This window comes from Crocodylus porosus, unplaced genomic scaffold (genome assembly GCF_001723895.1).
Source record: "Crocodylus porosus isolate Cpor-Errol unplaced genomic scaffold, CroPor_comp1, whole genome shotgun sequence".
Classification (NCBI taxonomy): Eukaryota; Metazoa; Chordata; order Crocodylia; family Crocodylidae; genus Crocodylus; species Crocodylus porosus.
In genome coordinates this window covers 101787093-101807891 of record NW_017728918.1, presented here as the reverse complement: position 1 = coordinate 101807891, position 20799 = coordinate 101787093, and the positions used below count along the sequence as shown (strand labels likewise).

The 20799-nt window shown below is 40.5% G+C and overlaps 1 protein-coding gene across 1 annotated transcript in view; it reads right to left on the bottom strand.

The window, feature by feature from the left end:
• Nucleotides 1–3461: 3461 nt before the first annotated feature.
• TRMT11 (tRNA methyltransferase 11 homolog) overlaps nucleotides 3462–20799 on the bottom strand; it is a 48783-nt gene continuing 31445 nt past the window's right edge. Inside the window, exons 12-13 of the mRNA XM_019537997.1 lie at nucleotides 15819–15939; nucleotides 3462–4946 (exon numbers count right to left, since the gene is read on the bottom strand). Of these exons, the coding sequence (XP_019393542.1) occupies nucleotides 4815–4946; nucleotides 15819–15939 (253 nt within the window). The 3' untranslated portion in view covers nucleotides 3462–4814. The remainder of the gene's footprint in view (nucleotides 4947–15818; nucleotides 15940–20799) is intronic.

Here is a 20799-nt window from a genome sequence, read left to right as displayed (position 1 = left end):
TATTTGATTGCATTTCCAATGATGTACCCTTGTAGACCTGAGATTATTTCTCCTTGAAATAGCTTTTAATGAAGACAAGAGAAATCCTTTGCATGGCACATTTATAAAGTCACTTCAACAAAAAACAGGTTGTTGGAAGATTAACAGATAGGAAACTCTTAGCTGAGCCTATAAACAGAGGATGAAACAGTAGAGTTAGTACTGGCAGAACAGTTACTTAAATCTTGCACCAGGAAATCCCAAGTACTCTGTGAACTTTATAGGTACCAACCCCATCTTCACACAAAAAGCAGAACCCTGCAAAGAGCCATAAACCAAAGCAGAATGCTTTTATAAGCAGAAAGAAAGGAGCCCATGTTTGGGCTGAAAAGTAAGTAGGAAAGGCTACTACCAGCTGAAAGACATCTGATCTAAACTAGTTTTTTACAATTTGATGACCAAGAGAAAACTACTAGTAGTTTCTTCTCTTAAAAATGGCAACATCCATTCTTTGGACAGGGCTAGTTTTCCCTGATCTAGAGCTGTTCCAATTTATTAAGGCTAGACTTAACATCTGCAATTCTAACAAGTTTATATGAAGCCTGTATTACCATTAGAACCATCTGCCCCACACTCAGTGAAGGTTCCTGCAAGCACCACATACTTCTTTTTATAGGGGTAGGGCAGAATGGAAATATTGAATCCTTCAGAAGTCTGAACCCTATGAAAGTATCCCCTTTCCTACGAATTACCTGGCCTGAGAATGGATTCAAACCATCTGATACAGAAGTTCTTCACGAAGGTGTTTTAGAAGAATCTACTGATTGGGAGTGTAGATTATGGAACTAGCAGGAGACCCAAGAGAATATGATCCCAGTATAGCAGAAGGAAAAGATTCCAAATTCAGGACCTTCTTGTCCAACAGTGGACTAATAAGGAGATTCTCTTTTCCTTATTAAGAATTAAACCAGAAAAGTTCTCTGATGCCCGAGTGAATGTATCGGCTGTTTCCACATGACCCAGTTGCATAACAAGGAGAGGGGCTGGTGAACGTGGCACCGGGTCCCTGCACCAACTTAGAGAGGATGTCAAAATAGCAGCCCCAGGGGAGTCAATGCCATGGCACAAGAAGCAGCCCCACACCACTCCTGTATCAGCAGCAGCCATATGCAAGGCACTGCACGGCACTGCACTGCTTCTGCTACCACCACTTAGCAGCCATGTCATCTGGCCTTCAGGGCTCCCCACAGGTTGAGAAATTTGGCAGTGGGGGAGTGATAGAAGCATTAATTGCCACTGCCTTCCTGCCAAATTTCTGGACCTGTAGGGTCTGTATGGGCTGGATGTGACCCTGTGAGTTAGATTGCACTGGTGTGTGGGGTTGTTCAGCAGCTGGATCTAGGTGTGCAGGGTCAGGCTGCTGTGCGTCCAAACCCAGGGCAGGGTCATACCCGCAGACCAACCCTGAATGGGATCAGACCCACGAATCAACCCTGCACCACTCATCTGGCCTGTGCTAGTAGGTTGGGTACCACTGCCATTAGCCACTCAGCTACTGAGCAAGAGGGGGCTAGTATCATCATCGCTCTGAACATCAAACAGTTGTTGCACATGGATTTTCTCTGATTCAAGAACTTGCATGGAATTGGATCACAACTGAGCAGCTGAGGTCTAAGTAGAGTTAGGTGCTCAAGTAACTGCGCTGGATGGTTTCTGAGAACACAGGGAAGTCCATGTCTGTCACCTATACTTCTCTTCAAGCTAAGACTGATGCACTTAAGGAATCTTGATGCCTCTGCAGAATTGTGGCTGTTGCTCAGGATGGCATGCAGTTTAAGTGCCATTTGAGATGCACAACAGGATCTGGGCCTTGCAGTCTATACAGCAGAAGCCAATTTACAAACAGCCTTTGAAAGGAGGAGCAAGGAACCATAACAACAGGCAGAATCTCAAGACCATCATCATACTTCTACCCCTCTGTAATCATGCGTACATGATTACAAGCAACTCAGCAACAGGTCAATACATAGCAGAAGCATATAGGTCAATCTAGTCTTTCTACATTAGAAGCTACAGGTAAAAGGAGCAGGGAATAAAGTACCAGGGGATTTCCTGTACAGCAGCTGCTCCTGGCTGGGCAAAGTGGCCATGGAGAAAAGAATTCTGAAATCTCCCTGAAGTTACCAGGAGTCCTGCCAGTCAAGTGAGTTGGATCACATTCACACAGGAAACCTCCTTGCACAGCCAGTTCACTTGGAGAATCACCATTTCCTGGTTCTTATTACACCTCTGTGCTCCCCTTCATAATCCCCTAGGTATTCATGTATAGGGTATGGCAGCCTAGGCACATGTCACAGCCAGGGAGGAGGGAATATAGCAAGGGCAAAGGCTCAGTCTGTCTCTCCTCCCTGCCCTTCCCCCCTCCCAAACTCTATAAACTTCTGTCTAGCAGACAGGGGGCAGGATGCAGTCTCTGCCTGCATAACCTCTTTACAGTTCTGCCAGCAAGGGGCTCCAACCTCCTCTTCTGTCCATATGCTGTAGTAACTAAAAAAGGCAAGACCAAACAGTCCAAAAACAACATTTAAAAAAAAATGGAAAATGGCACAAATAGCCTTGAAGGATAGACTGACAGGAATGAGTGCAAAGCAGACTTCTGAATGGCCCATCTCCACCAAGGGCAGGAAACTGGAACTTTGGGGCGAGAGTCGAAGGAATCAGTGTGGACAGAAGATGCCCAAAACTCCTGCTGCTGATAGCCAATTTCTGCCTGAGGAAGGAGAACCATCCATCTGCAATGGAGACAAAATTGTGCAAAGATGAAACAGTCCTTCACTACAGAATGCATGGCGGCTCTGTCACCGCCTTGCAACTAGCTAAACTGCAGGGGTCATAGATTATAAGCACAATTGCAGTCTGCTGCTTAGATGTCAGATCTTGAGGAAATGGTTCAGAAAAACTTGGACAACTCAGGTGCTCCTACAGGATATTTAGGTGCTGGATGCTAGAAAATTGCTTCTTTGGCTACCTTTTATTCTGCATTATTTTTAAACAGTGGATGTTAATATCAGTGCCCCAGTTACATCTGTAACTGCAGCTGGAAAGTGTACTTTTTGTTACTGAACAAGAGCTGTGATGTGTGAATTACCAAAAGAGGTGTTACCTGCTATGCAAAAGGGAATGCTATTTGGAGCAATTAGGGTAGAAACAAACCAAATCATTCTCTCAACACATACAGGGCCTGAGTCTCAACTGCCACACATCTTGTACAGCCACTTGAGTTCATTTCTGCAAAAGGCCAATTTTCATAGAGATGTAATTATAAATGCATTGCAAGTCTATTTGCAGAAATACCTTCCATGCACTCTAACCTTCAGTCTTTTTGAGAGAAATAGAGCAAATACCAAATATTTCTGATGAAATTAAAGTCGTAAGTTACAAAGGACAAGTTTCAGCAGCAAAATATATATATTTTTTTTTTATAGGAAAATGCTCAATTCACATTTTGTTGCCAAAAAAGCTTCTGGGCTTCAATATCACTCCAAGTTTAGAACAGAACAATTATATTAATTGTTAATTGGCCCACTTTAAATCTCAGCACACAGTCGTTTATAATGACAATACTGAAAATAAATCACTGTTTTAAAACTTTCCCAACACACCACAGATTAGATCCAGAAGGGTAGACAAATTTGTCACTGAAAATTTGAGCTGTTCCTGCTGGAATTCAAGGCCATAACACAGAGGGTGAAACGAGTCAATGGACTAAAGAAGATGCACAATGATTGTGCCTGCCTAGATATTACTGGTTTTATGGCGCTCCCCACTGTAGCCAGATTACTGTAGGACCACAACAGCCTGCAGTAAATTAAGAAGTGGGGCTTTATCTGGCTGGAATGAGCAGATACATTCACCAACGCCCTACTGAAGTATATTTGACCACCAAAAACAAAAAAAGCCATTAACATCCTGTATTAATAGGCTTTGTGGTTTTTAAAAAAGATATTTTCATGATGGACACAATGTGAATTCAGCAAAGTTTTCCCTTTAAGAAATACAGCTTCAATTTCAAAGAGCTGATTAAGTTTAATACCATTAGAGAACCATTACTGAATTTTTTGGGGGTTGTTTTTACTGTTTTAACTATCACAGTTAGTTTCTGAACCAAAAATTACAGACAGTTGGCTTGACCAAGAGTCAAGGTTTAGGAATGCAAGAGCAAATCCAAGGTACAGATGAGCTTCAGATGTGGACAGGCTTCATGGGGCTTAATAGCCTCGCCAAGCCTTGTCAGGTCATAGAGGATTTTTTCTTCTTAAATATAGCTGGCCAGGATATGTCAGGAAGAATTCACATGAGAAGCTGTTGCATGCAACAATTTTAAGAAATTCACAACAAGCGTTGCTGGTTTTATTGTGTATTATTTAAAAAAAAACAACCTAAAATAATTAAAACGATCTTCCTAATAAGTGATTCTTGATCACCATTACGTGTTTCTAAAAAGCCCAGATGTTCACAGTTTACGAAGCCAAACAATACTACTACTTTTTGTAAAAGTTAATAGTAAAAGAATAATAATAATGGTTTTAGTCAATCATCATTAGTACTTGAAAGTACAAATATAAATTAAATAAGTCTCAAAAAACTTGTATAATAAAATCTGCTATAAACAAAGCTAATTAAAAAGAACTGTTCTTAACTTATGTTGTGGTTTTCATTTTGTTTTCATATTAAAAGCAGTATTTGCTTTCTGAAACAGATGAATGTTAATGTCCAGATGTCTTTACAAAGAAATAAAGTCTTCATTCTTTCTTCATTTTAATCTGTTTATTTTGTTACTTCTGGTTGTCATCTTCTTCCTTGGCAATCCTCTTTGTTACACCACTGAAGTACTTGTCACGAAAAGAATTGTGACCCTTGTATGGCATGTACTGATGGTCCAACAAGTGAGAATACTGATCTTGGTCCTGTATGGTAGCACAATACAAAAGGCAGACTTAAATATATGCTGTCATTTGTCCTAGAAGTTACTGCAAAGTCAACATCAGGCACTCAGCTATAAAAATCCTCTAAAGCGGTTTGTTTGATAAGTAGTACAAATTACAAAAAAGTCTATCAGAATTAACAAATGCATTCTACTCCAAAGTTCAAACTTAAACAGACTAGAGAAATAGATCTGCAATGAATTTTTATGTAATTTAGCTTTGCTTCTCAAAAGAATCTGTACAAGTGGATCATTTAATCAAATGCATAAATTCAAAACTTTTAAAAACATATTCTGGTCCAACCATCATTTTTCTATGAACATTTGATAACTGAGCTGTGCTGCTTTAGCTGAGGTTTGGTTTCTCAGATAAACACCAGCACATGACTACCCACTGACTGGGTAAGTACCCAAGTACTCATGCAGGAAAATTTAAAGACTCGTTCTGCAAATGTTACTACTATAGTAAAACCTGATCACTCAAATATTTGTGGAAAGCAAACGTAGAAAAGGGCAAAAATGGATATAGATTCTGTGAAAAATAAAGCAATAAATAAAGCAAACAGCAACAGAACTTACTGAGCTGTAATGTTAAATCTGTGATTGAAACTTTTATATACATTTATAGAAATTTACATTACACACATGCACAAAGACAAATCTTATTTTAGTCATTTATTGTGGTCACTTTACTTGAGAGTTTTTGTTTACCAACTCCTGGCTTTGTGCAATTAATTTTTAATTAAGTACTGTTATCAAGAATCTACATTAAAAATATATCAAGCTGTACTCTAGAGTTCTAAGGAAGTAGGGTGGCTATTTTAAATGACCGTCTAACATTTATGGTTTATGTAAGTTTACTCTGCTTGTCAACAGCACTGAACTAGTATAAGAAACCTCACACAAACTACCAAATGCTACAGGAAAAGGAAAACCTTAAAATGTTTCCCCTGAACACACCCATGAGATTTACTATTGTTTTACTTTAATTTTTAACTTACTGCTTTTTTTTAAATGAATAAATGTGTTTACTACTTCCAGCACTAAGTTAGGTTATTCACTCTCACACGACTTGAAATTAAGGTGGTGCAAGTTTTATTTATATTTTGTCACTTCAATACAAACAATAAAACGGAAATAAATTGGCACTAAAAATACCAGTCTCAATCCTTAGCCATTACTCTAAAGTGATCACGTTGCATTGGTTTTTGTTTTTATTTATATGATATGGCCAAGAGCATAACATTGTTATGGTAAATAAAATGGGTAAATAAAATGCTACAAAAAATCTCTGAGTAACTGTTTATGCAACTTTTTTTGGCTCGAACATGATTCACACAATTGGAACCATGCTCCTAACACGGGACCCATCAGTTTAGAATGCACGACACTGAAGACCTACCCTGTGCACTTTCAGTAAGGAAACTTATTTGTAAGGCACTGATTTGTGGGCGTGTGCACAACTGCCCTCTGCTGGATACAATCAATCAGACATGTTCCTGCGCATGCTGTTTTCATTTATTGTTCTACTTTCCGACTTTCCTTTGGCTCAAAATAGCCACCTAAACTAAAGCCTTAAACGGTGTAAAAACACAAACAAGCGTCTTACCAGCAGCACCTCCCATTTGCTTATCAGTCCAATTTGTGTACTGACAAGTTAGAGAGTGAGTTGAGAAGCGTGACGTGGGTAAAGCCATTACAGAATACGTTACTTTATAGCAGGTGTTCTGTTGCCTGTAACAGATGCCCCTCCCTGACACACTTCTTTGGTTCATAACCCTGATGGTGTGTTGCTATCCTAAGCATAGAAAACATTTCCACTAGAAGAAAGAGGAGGGATGAAAACAGTAAGCCTGTTTTTCCCCACGTCAGTCTGTATCAATTCTGACAGCAAAGGATTTTTTTCTGAAGAACATGGCACTACTATTTCTAGATCAGTTTTTTAACCTCTTCAGTTTTGCAACCCCTAATCAAACTAAAAATTACACAACAACCAGATAGATGTTTACTCGAAAACAGGAAAGAGGAATCAAAGAAAATACTACATTATTTAAGGATTTTGATTGCCTTGGAGGCAATAAACCCTACTGATCAAAACAGAGAAAGGAAAGAAGTCTGCAACAGAAGCCGGAACAAAATTCAAGACAAGAGCTATGTGCTTGTATCCAGTCAAAGGGAGCATCATCAGAGCAAGATAACACTCTTAAGGTAGACTCTACTGTGGTACACAAGGCCTTGGGGAGAGCTTGCCATGCTCCAGCGGTCAGCATTATTTTCCAACCGCATGCAAGCAGTATGCAAGTGGTTGTTATCAGTAACAGATCTATTACAGATCCCTTTAAGCTTAGACAGGAGTTAAGCAAGGCTGCATCATCGCTCTAACACTCTTCTCAATATTCCTTATTGCGATGCTACATCTGACCACCAACAAGCTTCCAGTGAGAGAAGAGCTAAAACAGACCAAGACCACCCCAACCACAATCATCGAGCTCCAGTATGCTGATGATGCTGTAGTGTGCACTCGCTTGGAAGCAGACCTTCAGGCAATCACTGACATCTTACTGAGGCATACAAGACAATGGGACTGACACTTAACATTCAGAAGACTCAGGTCCTCCAGGAACAAGGACTTCATGAGCAGCCCCCAGTTCCAATAATTCAGACTTATGGTGAGGCTCTGGAGAACACTGAGTATTTCCCATAACTTGGAAGCCATCTCTTGCAGAAGGCTGACATTGACAAAAAAATGCAACATCACCTCATATGTACAAGTGCATCCTCTGGACACCTGAGGAAATGGGTGTTCGAAGACTGCAACATCAGATATGAAACCAAGCTCCAGGTTTATCAAGCAGCCATAATTCCCTATCTTACTGTACAGAAATGAGACATGGACAACATACAGGAGACACCTCAAGACCCTGGAGAAGTACCATCGACACTGCCTGCAAAAGATCCTTCAAATCCAGTGGGAAGGCAGATGCACCAACATGTGCATCCTCTTGCAAGCAAACACAACAAGTACTGATTTGATGATCACCTGACATAAACTTGTTGAGACGGCCACCTCATCTGGATGTCTGACTCCAGACTCCTGAAGCAAGTTTTATTCTACCAGCTCAGTCAAGGCATGTACTCAAACAGGAAGGCAGAGAAAGTGCTTCAAGGATGTTATCAAGGCCAACTTGAAAAAAATGCAGCATCGACATCAACTCATGGAAGACTATCGCCCAGGACTGTCCCAAATAGAGAGAGTCTGCTGTGAGAATCTCAGTACTTTGAACCCTTACAATCACAACAGGACACAGAGAGGTGGGAGCAGCAGAAACAGTGTGTTGTGGACCAAATCAAGAATCCAGACCACCCCGCACAGAAACACATGCCCAAATTACAACAGTTTGTTGTTCCTGAATCAGCCTCGTCAGCCATCTTCAGACCCACAGATGCTGCTCTTCCTTTGAATTCGAAGATGACTGTGAAATCACTGATTGGTTTGGCTCAGGTTTCAAAGCATGGCATCTGTACACTGTCCAGGTTTCGTATGCATACATAAGAATTGGAAACACAATGTTTTCCAGACCTTCAGTTTTGTTTGTTCACTGAAGTCTCTGTGCTCCCACACATTTGCACATAATCTGCTGAAGGTCACACTTGCTTTAGCAATTCTGATATTGGTTTCATCACTGATGTGAACTGAACATGACAGTGTACTGCCAAAATAGGTGAATTAGTGCCTGGAGGGTTTGGCCATTCACTGTTACGGTAGGCTCTACGTAAGACTTTCCCAGTGCAGGCTGGTGCATCACTTGTCATCATAGTGTTAATTGTAAGATCAAAGTTATCACAACCGGAAGAGAATTGATCCATACTCCATTGCATATCAGACTCAGATTCGGTATTCAGGGAACCGTCATCAGCAAACAGAAGATCATGAACAGCCACTTCCTGTAACTTTGTCTTCACCTGTAGTCTCCTCAAATTAAAAAGTTTGCCATCAGTCTGGTAACTGATGTCAATCCCAGTGTCATAGTCAAGAAAGGCATCTGTAAGCATAGCAGAGAATATCATACTGAAGAGGGCTGGGGCCAACACCCAGCCCTGCTTGACTCCACTGGTGACCGGGAACAGTTCAGATGCCTCTGTCATCCACAATGCAAGCGAGCATGCCATCGTGGAACTTCTAAACTATTGTGATGAATTTCTCCAGGCAACTAAATTTTGCCATGATCTTCCAAAAACCCTCCTTATTGACTATCAATTGCTTTTGTCAGGTTAATGACAGTCATGTACAGGTTCTGTTCCTGGCATTTCTCCTGAAGTTAACTAGCTGCAAACACCATGTCTATGGTCCCGTGTCCTTTCTTGAAACCGCACTGATTCTCAGGCAAGAGACCTTGTTCAACATGTTGCACAAGGTAATTCAACAGAATTCTGGCAAGGATTTTACCAGCTATTGACAGCAAGAAGATGCCCCAATAGTTGACCCACAGATAAAGCAATCATGGAAGGTCCTCTGTTGCGAGGGACTGCCTATAAGCCTTTGGTTGGCAGGGGTAGGGAGGAGGACAAGAAGTTTCTACAACCAGCAGCTAAGGAGCCTCATGTGCAGCACTGGCAGAAGCTGAAACTGCTGTTACCATATGTCCTCAATGGTAATGTGCACTCCAATTTCCAGCAGCTGAATTTCAGGAAAAGGTACGTTTGTATGCAAGAACATACAGTAATTCTGTAGCAAAAAACTAGAATCAAGCTGGTCAATATCAAATTCTTTCCTCAATTTCAGACTTTGATACTAATATTTAAGACCTATTTTACACAGCAGGCAAACCAGTGGACTTAGGAGGTGCATTTATTTTTTTCCCTGGAATACCACTAAAAAAATGGCAAACTGAACAGGTAAAATCTGAACATGGGCAATAGTTTGCATTTAATCTCACAAAAGCAAATACATGCCAGATCTTTCTGAAGTAATTTATTCAAATGGCATCATTATATTGCTGGGTGTTGACTAATTACTGGGAGTCAGAATATAATGACAGATGTCCACAGAAAATCATACATACCATCCCAACTGAAATCTGCTTTTGAACAACAGCTGAAGTCCGTATATTTTACATATGAGCTTTATTTTTGCAAAAGTAATTCTACCAATTTTTTAAAGATGTTCTTTCTCCACATGCTCGCTACAGAAGGTCCCTGGGCCTTGTTAATGAATAAAACCTGGAGAAAGCAGAACAGCAGATTTCACGCAGTATAGTATTGGTGTCAAATCCCCTTTGATCAGTAAATTGCCAGCTTCCGTCAACAAGGGATCCCTTAGCACCCGCTCTTTAAGCAAAGCAGAAGGCAAGGGCAAAGAGGTGAACTTTCATGTTTTAAATATCACCTTCTAACTCCCTTTCCTTAATGCTCAACATTACTTACTTTAGAAAGAGGAGGGAAATGGGACACTACAATAGCCGATACTACTTGAGGACAAATAGTGAGAATAGGAAAGTTAGTCACTTTGCTTCCTGATATATTAGAGGTATAATATCTAATGGTTATTGTGGACAAATTGGTGAAATTTACCTAGAAGGCACTGCTCTGGGACACACAGAGAGGTCAACAAGGAACTGCAGCTACTAACTTGAGTAAGCATCTCCCCTCTTTAGCAGCATTACAAAAAAGCACAAGATTTTTCCCTTTAATGAAGGGTCATACTGAAGGTCCCCCTTTGCCCACTGTCAAGTTCTTTGATAACAAGATGATGATTTCTTCAACATCCTTGGTATTGACCTCAAGTCATCTACATCCTCCCCAGGGGCAGCTGTCTGCAGCTAAACTGCTGGTTTCTATAAAACACGTGCCCTAAAATGGCTTATAATGCATCCTGTAACAATTAAAAGCAACAAGGCTGAAGTCAAAGTAAAAGCCAGCTAACTGCTTACAGGTTATAAGATTGTGTAGTTTCATACTGATTATTTTATAACTAACACTAAAAATATACCAGTGTATTGCCAAAAAATCAGAGAGATGGGGAAGGAGGGAAAAAAGACTAAAAGTAACAAACTGTCTGTTATGTTGTTGTTATTATTTAACTTTGTGCAAGAATTAAAATCTAATGCAAAAGTTTTTTTTCTGAATCTAGTGGGCCTCAGTTCAGCCTCAGGGTAATTATCCATGTCCGGCTTTTGTTTAAAAAATCTTCCTACCCTTATCACAACTTCCCACTGCTCTACATCTGGTGCTGAACAGTAGCTATAGAAACCACTTGCACTAATGCTATACAGCTATAAACAACACCAAGACATTTCAAAACTATGGACAACAGGGTTGGTCATATCTAGCAACTGAAGCTGGTAAATACAGTAGGGGAAACTTATAATCAATAAAGTTTCTTAGGGTGACCATATGACAAAGACACGCTGGAATCATTTATCTCTGCAAATCTCTAAAGCACTCTGCTCCAGAGTTTTTTCATGGGCAGTTAGGAATGAGCATGTTAGACAAATTCTCATTTCCATCTTGACCTGCAATCTTTAGGCATGTCTCTTAAGTGCAATCAGCATTACCTCTATTGACCTTGTGTCCAAAGGTACTGATTAAAAACTTCAGAAGCATAATTGCCAGGAAAAACAGATATGAAATATTTCTGTTTAAAAGCCTGATGTAATATAGTAGTAGCAAGGCAGATACAGTGACTTGATGACTCTCCAACAAAATTGGAAGACAGGCAACTTTGTAAGTGGAAGAGTAAAATATATACTCAGTATGACAGGAATTAAAAAGTTTAACTGCTTGGTTCGTTCAAGAATACTTATGGAGTCTCTAGATGATTTCTGTAAAAATACTGGAAATTGTTTTGTCCCATCTTTAAATGCGTTAAATAATTTCTGCCCGATTTTACTTTGAAACTAGAAACCAAATATAAGCAATACAGATCTATGTATACATTTTCTGCTGTGTGATGTAAATAGATTTTGTATGTATTTTGGAAATTAATTTGGCACAATGTAAAGTGCTTCAACTGGCCCAACTTGCATTTAAACTAAAACATAAGACAAAACAGATTCTACTAGATCAGAAGCCACAAGTGTGACAGAAATTTGAAGCTACTTGGAAAACAGTCACTTGTATGCTTTGCTTTTGGATGTACTTTGGTCCTTCTACATGAATGCCTACAGTCTCCAAATACTAGAATTCCTTATTACTAATCTAACTCTGTCTCTTCAGCTAAGATGACACCTGGCACATACTGTTCTACCTTGCCTTCTTTAGTTAATCAACTTCACTTTTTTTCATTCATCAGTTTTCTCAGTGTTCATTTTATGCATATCCATACAATTAAGTGGCTATTAAGTCATCCTCCAGTTTGGCCACATTAATTTATTCAGAGGGACGGGAGTAATTTGTGACAGGTACCTTCGTCCAAAGAAAACTTGAAAATGTTTTCTTTAAAACTTCCTGTCCATTCAGTGCGTGTGTTGGAGTAATTTTTTTTGTACTGGCTTTATCCAATTTGTGCTAGATAAGCTTGCATTTTATTGCAAATTTACAAAAAAATAGCAGCTTTTTATCAGCTGAAAAAGATTTATTTTTGAACAGGACTAGAAAAAAAAAGAACTGTTGTATCAGTCTGGGGTGTTTTTGAAATTCTTATAAAATTACAATGTCAATATTTTTAATTGAATTAGTATCTAATTTTGTCTTCCATATTAAATACTTTCTTGAAATTAGAGTTCAACTGATTTTTAGCACAAGTTCAATCAGATTCATTGCTGATGAGTTTTTCAACCGCGGGTCAAACTCCTGTTGAGACAGGGTTTTGGAGTGTTTATATGGTATTTATTGTAACATATATAATTTACTCATTACTGATAATATCGGCAAATACTAGACATATTGCATGATGACTAAGTATAATCTAAATATCATTATCTTTATGAAAATTTCATAGTTCTTTCTGAGTACTGTGGATGAGATGCACTAGAAACTAGTGCCTAATTAAATGATGTGATATTAAACGCCTTAAAGAGGCACTCACAGAATGCTGGCATATAAAAACACACAAGCAAGAAAAAATTGCCAGAGGTCCAGTTCTCTTTCTTCATGCCATCCTACAAAACTAGCTTGATATGAAAAAGAACAGGAAGTATGATGATTAAGATACCCTAGAGACCATGATGCCAAACCCTAGAAATTATCAAAAAACTTTTCTTGGTGGAAGACATTAACAATACAAATTTTACTTATTACTTGGACACATCCCATATCAAGGTATGACTTTTCAGTGTCCTTAAGCTATCTAAAAGACATCTGGATCCCCGAGCAGAGACAAATGCATAGTTTCATCTAAGGAAGAAGCCTGCCAACTAAACTCAGGCGAGCAAAACTAACTGCTACAGCCATTGAACTGACAAAATAGAGAAAACACTAGGTGACACAACAAGCAACAGTGCTAAATAACAAATGCCTATAAACAGAAGGTGAAGTGTTTCAAATTTGACTATATGGTTCTTGAGTACCCTCGGATCTGTATGCAAGAGCTGCATTCCAAAAAAACCTCACATGAAGCGAATCTATTACTGCATGTAATTAATAGGGATACGTACCAGCACCACTCTACTGCCTCCCCACCAAACCATGACAAATTCAAACAGTAATTACACAATATAATAACTGCTGTGCGGAGAGGCTGTGAGCTCCGCGCTGCAAGCAGCGGCACACATGGGAGAAGCACCCAGGGAGGGAAGCTGGGCAGCAGCAAATGCCGACTGCTCACTGCTCCTGGCTCTGCCCTGCTTCCCTTCCCCGGGCGCCTCTCCAGCCTCCCGGTGCAGCAGGGAGCTTGTAGCCTCTCCACACAGCCCCGCTGTTCTTAGCCGTGCCAGGTTGCACCTGCTGGGCTGGAGAAGCACCCAAGGCAGGGAAGCAGGGCAGCAGGGAATGGCAGCTGCTTGTCCTGCACTGCCCTGGGGATGCGCCTCCTGTGTCTGCTGCTCTTTGAGAGGCATGAGCCCATGCACAAGAAGTGCATGGCCAGGGTAGCGGGGTGTAGGGGGCTGGGAATAGACAGGGAGAGGAGCTAAGCCAAGCCCAGGATCGGGGCCAGGGCCCACTGTGCCCGTGCATCTGCTCCTTCCCCTTCAAAGTGTGTGCAGCAGCGAGGAGCTGGCCCTCCCCACAACGAGCCATCAGAGGCTCCATCCTGCTCCCTGCTGGGGCCCTGCAGCTGCACACTGCAGCCCCGGGCCCCAAGCACCCCTCAGCTGGACAGCAGCCCCAGCCCTGCCCAGCTCCCTCTCTACAAAGGCCCCACTCTTCCCACCCCCCTGTCCCCCCACTTACCTGCTGAAGCTACCCTTGAGGCTACTTGGGGCCACATGCACGTGGTGCCCCTCTCTCACCACCTTCCTTCTGCTTCCTCCCAGCTCCCTGCAGGATGGAACTCTGCCAGCCTGAAGGGAGCTCATTGCCTGCCAACTTCGCATAAGATCAGATTTTTCTCACACAAAGCGAATTTGTGGTATAACTACGGTTGTTGCATACGAACGAATTTGCATAAAGACAGACCCGAATGTACTACTAATGGCAAACCTGTCACTGTATCAAAATAAAACAGAAAAAAATGTATTTTTCCAGATAATTTAAAACTCTTGGTTTGTTACTGCCAAAGTCAACTGCACTTGCACGGAAACACATGTGCAATTTGTTACAGTAACTTAAATGCTGCTTGACAATTTAAGTTGGGTATTATGTCTTAGGATAGGAACTTCGCTGAGTTGGTACCGCGTGCCCCTTGCAGGCCTACATACACGAATCTACTTCAACTCTTCCCCATTGTTTAAAATCTTTTTCTTTTTTACAACTAGTTAAGACTATACAAGGTGAGAGAGAGTCCAATGCTGGTAGTTTAGTTAAGAAGTGACATGATACTTATCCATTCCTCCTCCACACTTCCTATGATGGGTAAGGATTCCTTCTAATGCCAGGAACACTCAAACAGTTTATTGCAAGAAAACACTGGCTTCTTCAATAGTGAGCATGGGGTCAGGAAGCGACAATGATGGTCCATGATGAACTGAGGTAAATCTCCAGTTTGGGAAACGCTGCCCTAGCTCTATTCCAGGGTCATTTTTTCCAAGGCCATGGTAGTTTCTCAAAACAGCTGTTGCTTTGTGTACAGCTAGTCCCACTAACTCCAGTTACCACCCCACGGTGTTCTCCATCTCGGGACACATCCATTTGTGCAGGCATAGCTTAATACTGTGCTTCCAAACTGTTCTTCAGTTTTTGTTTTCTTTAACAGAGTTTAAGCAGAAGACAATAGCAAGAAGATAAGACCTGTTCATCTGAGAGACTTCTCAGGAGAGCTTGTAAGTATTAAAAAAACTCCTCCCTTTCCTATAGAGGAGTTGGAGGTAGGATATTATGACAAATGCCACTGTCACAAAGTTCATGCCCCTTCTATCACTGAACTAAACATTAAACTTACCACTAAAGAGAAAGTAAGAGAACTGACTATAGTTTATTTAATGACCAAGTTTTCCAAGGTAAACACTCACAATCCCCACTGAACTCAAAGGCAAACTGATCCTCCCTACCCCGTCAGCCAGTGTGCCCTGCATGACAAGTTTACCAAAACTAAAAAACAAATCATTGCTTTACAGTGCTTGATTAAAATCAGCAACTTAAAACCTGATGTGTTTTTTTCTTTTTTTTTTGAAGTGGTACATGGTGATTTTACAAAACCTCTAATTCCAGATATAAAAGTCTCAATCACAGCAGAGCTGAAGATCAAATGCTGAAGAGAGAAAACACTTAACAAATTTAACAGCCACTATTTTGTACAACACTACTAGGAACAATTTACCTTAAATTCTTTCACCTTTTCCATGGTTAGCAAGCGTCTTGACGTGTGGCTGGAAAGCATCTGCTCACAGTTGCTAATAAGTTTCAGGCATGGGTGCTGGGGTATAATCTCTTCTGTATATCTGGAAGAAATAAGCAGTCAAAAAGCTGTAAAGCTTATGAACTGTAACATGTGCAACTGAAACACACCATTCTATTCACACTGGCTTAGTCTACAAGCTCCCACGCATTTTATAGCCTTATTAAGTTTTCAGAAACAATGCATGCTGACAGTTTTCAGAATTCATAGTTATATTAGCCATCTTCTTATTATACAAAAGACATGGTATAGATTTAAAAAAAGTTTATTGTAAACAGGCACAGTTTTCATACAAATCTCTCTATAAATATTTACAAATTGCTCATGCTGTTAGTTAGGAATTGTTCTATTTTAAAGTATTTTATAATTTGTGTTTCTACTGCTACCAATACAAGCTGATAGGAGCCTTATTCCTGGACTTCAATCTATGATACCTCTAATGGCCACTGACATCCTTGTATTTCCTTTGTCAGGTGGGAAAAGCTTTTTCAAGGAAATCTGTTAGCCTCTGGATGTCAGAGGGTAATAAACATGGGCTGGCTAACAAAATGCACTATATGTTAATGCAATTAAACACTCTGTAAAGGAGGACAAAAACATGCAATTAAGTAACCTTATTCTAAGGAAACCCTATCTTGCAAGAAAACTATCTTCCAAGAATCTGCATCCACTGAATTGTTTTCCCTCAATCCTTAAAATGTCAAAGTGCACTTCAGGATTTATAAAACGCATGGGTGGGAGATAGGGGAAAGAAGTACTTGAGAACCTATAAATATATTAATCAGGGAAAGCAGGAATATAAAGGTATCTTGATCAAGCAGCTGAGTTGGTCTTGGCTGAGCAAACCAGATCAGTGCACAAGGCCTTTTGGGATTTACAAACCAAGACAACCTATGTTTAAGTCTCCTGAGGTCCAAACCAATAGGCCTCTTCAGAGCATACTTAACACACAGACATCCCTGGATTCAGCACAAGGCACAGCAGCTGATGCCACATTCACTGAAAAACATGGCCCAAGAGAAAGTGGTGTCAGTGTCCGTTGTTTACACAATAACCTAGTGGGTAGATCTAGAAGGTAGGAAACCTTTCCTTATTCTTTCCTCTATTCATGGTATATACCTATGGGAAGTGGTCTCAGCAAACATGGTCTCCAGTTGCAGAACAGAGGTAAGGAAGGGGACAGCAACAAATCCCACATGGGTCCTATCTTCCTTCCTACACAAACCACTCTTTTCAAAAGTGTACAACTGCAAGACAAGGATGGGGTACAGTAGGCCAGGCTTGAAGATAGTAGAAGCAGACTGCATAACAGGCTGCCTAGTTCAAGCCTTGCCAGACAGAAGTACAGGGTACAACAAATAGCAACTTTGGAAAATTCCTTGCACTGAAGGTTTCAAGCATGGTATTGGTGGTAGTTGTATTGATAATTAGGGCCCCTGACAGATAGTTAAATAATGGTGTGATGCAGTCTGACCTACAATCCCAACAGTGTAAATATTTTAATAGGACCTTGTAACCCAAGTGGGTTACAATAACAAGGTTCCCATCTCAGGGACCCAAGGGGCTTCTGCTTCCTCTCCCTCTCCCATTGGGTAGTTTAACCCACCCCATACCTGGCAGCTCAGCCAGGTGCAGACAAACCCAGCTGGTTTGTTTCCTTGCTCTCAGGCTCTCTCTGGGACTGAGGAGCAAGGATCTTAAAAGTGCTAAGTCACGGTGAGCCCCAGGACTATGACTAGAAACTCCAGCCCGCTGGATGGGCTCCCCATGTGTCGGCATACTGCAAACTTCCCAGTGCCGCCATGAAGGGCTGCACTGTGCAACCATCAGCCTGCTGAGGCACAGGAAGCTCCATCAACTGATGGGCTCCTGGCACCAGCACCTAAAGCTGCTGCATATACCTCATGCACGGCTGCTCAATGTGGCTGTCAGCCAAGCCCCACTGCCGCACATTGAATTTACAGTGTGATGTTCCAAAAAAGCGTTCCACAAAATGAGATAATGACTGGTTTCTCATTTTGTTGCACCATTAATCCCTGAACATATGAGAGGGTTCTATTTATAGAACAATTTTTAAAGTGTTAAATTGTATCGTAAGTATAATATCTACCGGGAGCCTAGGAAATTTCATGCAACTTCTAGTTTGTGGAACCCAAAAACATTAAAATCAGAAACACCATTAACGTTTGGATTCTAGAAGCACGCAGGGACCCAAGCTGTGCTAAATACTGTACAAATACGGAGCCCTGAAGATCTTACCAGTTTAATCATTGTAAACGGTTCTGTTTTTTTCTAAAAATAGCCTAAAATAAATATTACTTAATACCTTATTTCACATAATGATACTGGGAGGCAGGAGAACAGTATCTCCCCTGGATACAAGACTCACATTTTAATCATTACTCAGTTCATCTACTCAAAATGATTTATAACCAAGCCCTGAAATGGGTCACAGCCCACCTCCAACTGTAGCTAAAATAAGCATATTCTGTTATTGTTGTTCCCCACACTGCTGCTTAGTTTGCAGAAGTCTGAGCATAATGTGATCTGAAACCCAATTAACTACTTATGATGACCCTACCATAGTATAGCCAGACCCAGACTCACACCCTGCTGCAACCTACTGCAATACCAACCACAACACAAGGACAGCAGAATCCCTTTGATTGTCACGTACAGCCCCTAGCTTGGACACCTAAGACACATAGTTAATGACCTCCAATCTCTCCTGGAAAATAACCATCTCAAGGTAACTACAGGGAACAAACCTGTCATGCTCCCAAACCTCCAATGGTGTCTCCAGCAACAGACTACCCGACTCCTCTTTTCATCAAAGCACCAGACTTTGCTCTGGACCCAGATGCCAGCTGTGCCCCCCATCAGTAAAGTCGGTATTATCACTGGACCAAATAACACAATTTATAACATTTGAGGTTTATTTACCTGAACCTCTATCACACTGTATACCCCATCACCTACTTGCAGTGCCCCTCTGCTGTCTACATTGGACAGATCGTGCAATCTGTATGTGTAAGAATGAATAAACATCTACCTGTCACCAGTACCAGAGATGCACACAAACCTGTGGCAGAACATTTTAACCTTGCTGGATATTCCATCGCCAACTTCAGAGTGGCTGTTCATGGACAACAAAACAACAAAACCTTTAAAATCTAACTTGAATGGGAAATTTTGGAACAAGAAATTGTCCACAGTCTGGATTGTGTTAAGTATGGTATAAACTGAGACTACAGATTTTTCATCCCATTCCTTGGCTTAGCTTTTATAAAGATGCACATCCCTCAATGGGATGACTACTTCATTTTTCTCTATCTTACCCACCTTGCCTCTCTTGGCAGCTTCTCCTTTTTCTTCCCTCTTTCCCTAATCTTTGTATTCTAATCACTGCTTTTTATTTAGCAGCAGTGCCTCTTGCAGTCTCTTCACAGCATCTGATAAAGTAAGCCCTCTGCTTACAAAGGCTTATGCTATACATCTATGGTTTAATTGGTCTATAAAGGTAAAAATCTACCCTGCCTTCTGCCCAACTTCAGGCTATAGCTCAAGAGGGGGAAAACCATCTGGTCATTTTTCTCAAGAGCTATTTTAACACTTGTGTTGATCAAAATTTCTTTTGTAAGTATATAGATTCCGAATGAAGGTATGGATACACATATACCCTATCACAAAGAGCAAAGCCACAATATTAACAATGGGAGTACCATGTGTCACTTTGGACAATATCAACTGGAGCACTGTGTCACTTTAGACAAAATCTCAACATGGTACAGGGTTACTGTCACACTGGAAACACCTGCTTGACAAGGAGAAGGTAATGGGAAACACTATGAAGTTTCTTCTTAAAAATTGCTCAGAAGTAGCATAAGATGGTAGGCCCTCCGTTGCATTAACTCTACAAGAAGAAACAAAAGGCTTCAGTTTGTGAGGTCCATGAACCCTCTCAAACAACCCTTCAAATACACCCTCTGAATCACTTGTGCCTGAAATCTGGTAATGCCTGATGCACTGTGAAGCCTAAACAAACTGTAGACAGAAAACAACCCAAAGACTTCTTACCTTACTTTACAATTATGCAAGATGTTTGATACATCCAATACTGTCCAACTGTCTATCACTCCTACAAAGGTGGGCACTCTGCCACCGCATCTTAAAAGTTTCTCTTCAAAACTATGCAAAAGCACGACAGCAAAAGAATTAGAAGAATTTAGTCACAACGACTTCAATGTCAGATTGAAAGAATAATCTATTTTGGAGTGTGATGCTATCTTTCAAAGCAAGAGATTGTTATCACTTGGTTAAAACACTTTCTTGTCTGTTAGCATTAATAAATACAGTTCTTTCCACAGGTAATCATAACGCCACTGGGTAAATCCCAGAATGCTGGCAAATAAGAATAGCTGCAATTGTTTAACAAAAAAACCCATTTTGATTTTAGTTTAAAAAGAAATAAAATTACCACAGACAAAACAGGAAAGCAGATGTAGTCAATGAATACCTGACAGCTTGGACTATTCAATAGCTGGTTTTTTTCCCTTTCTCCTCTCCCAAATTGTTGATTTTTTAACATGAAAATCTACACAAAACATTAGAAATGGATATTTGCTGTGTTTGAACATATTCATAATCATTTGTTGTGATTTTTTATTTTTTTGAAGAATTTCAAATTGTATTACATATACATATATATTACATATACATATACATGTAGGTTCTGTTTTACAGACAGAAAAAACTATGGCACAAGACAAGTCACTGGCCCATCCAAAACAGACCGCAGAATTTGTAACCCTAGTCACCTGGCTCCACCCTTTGAGGTTGCTCCTCTGCTCATTGACTGGGACCCTAATTTATTAGTTGCATAGCTACAGAAATAATGTTGATA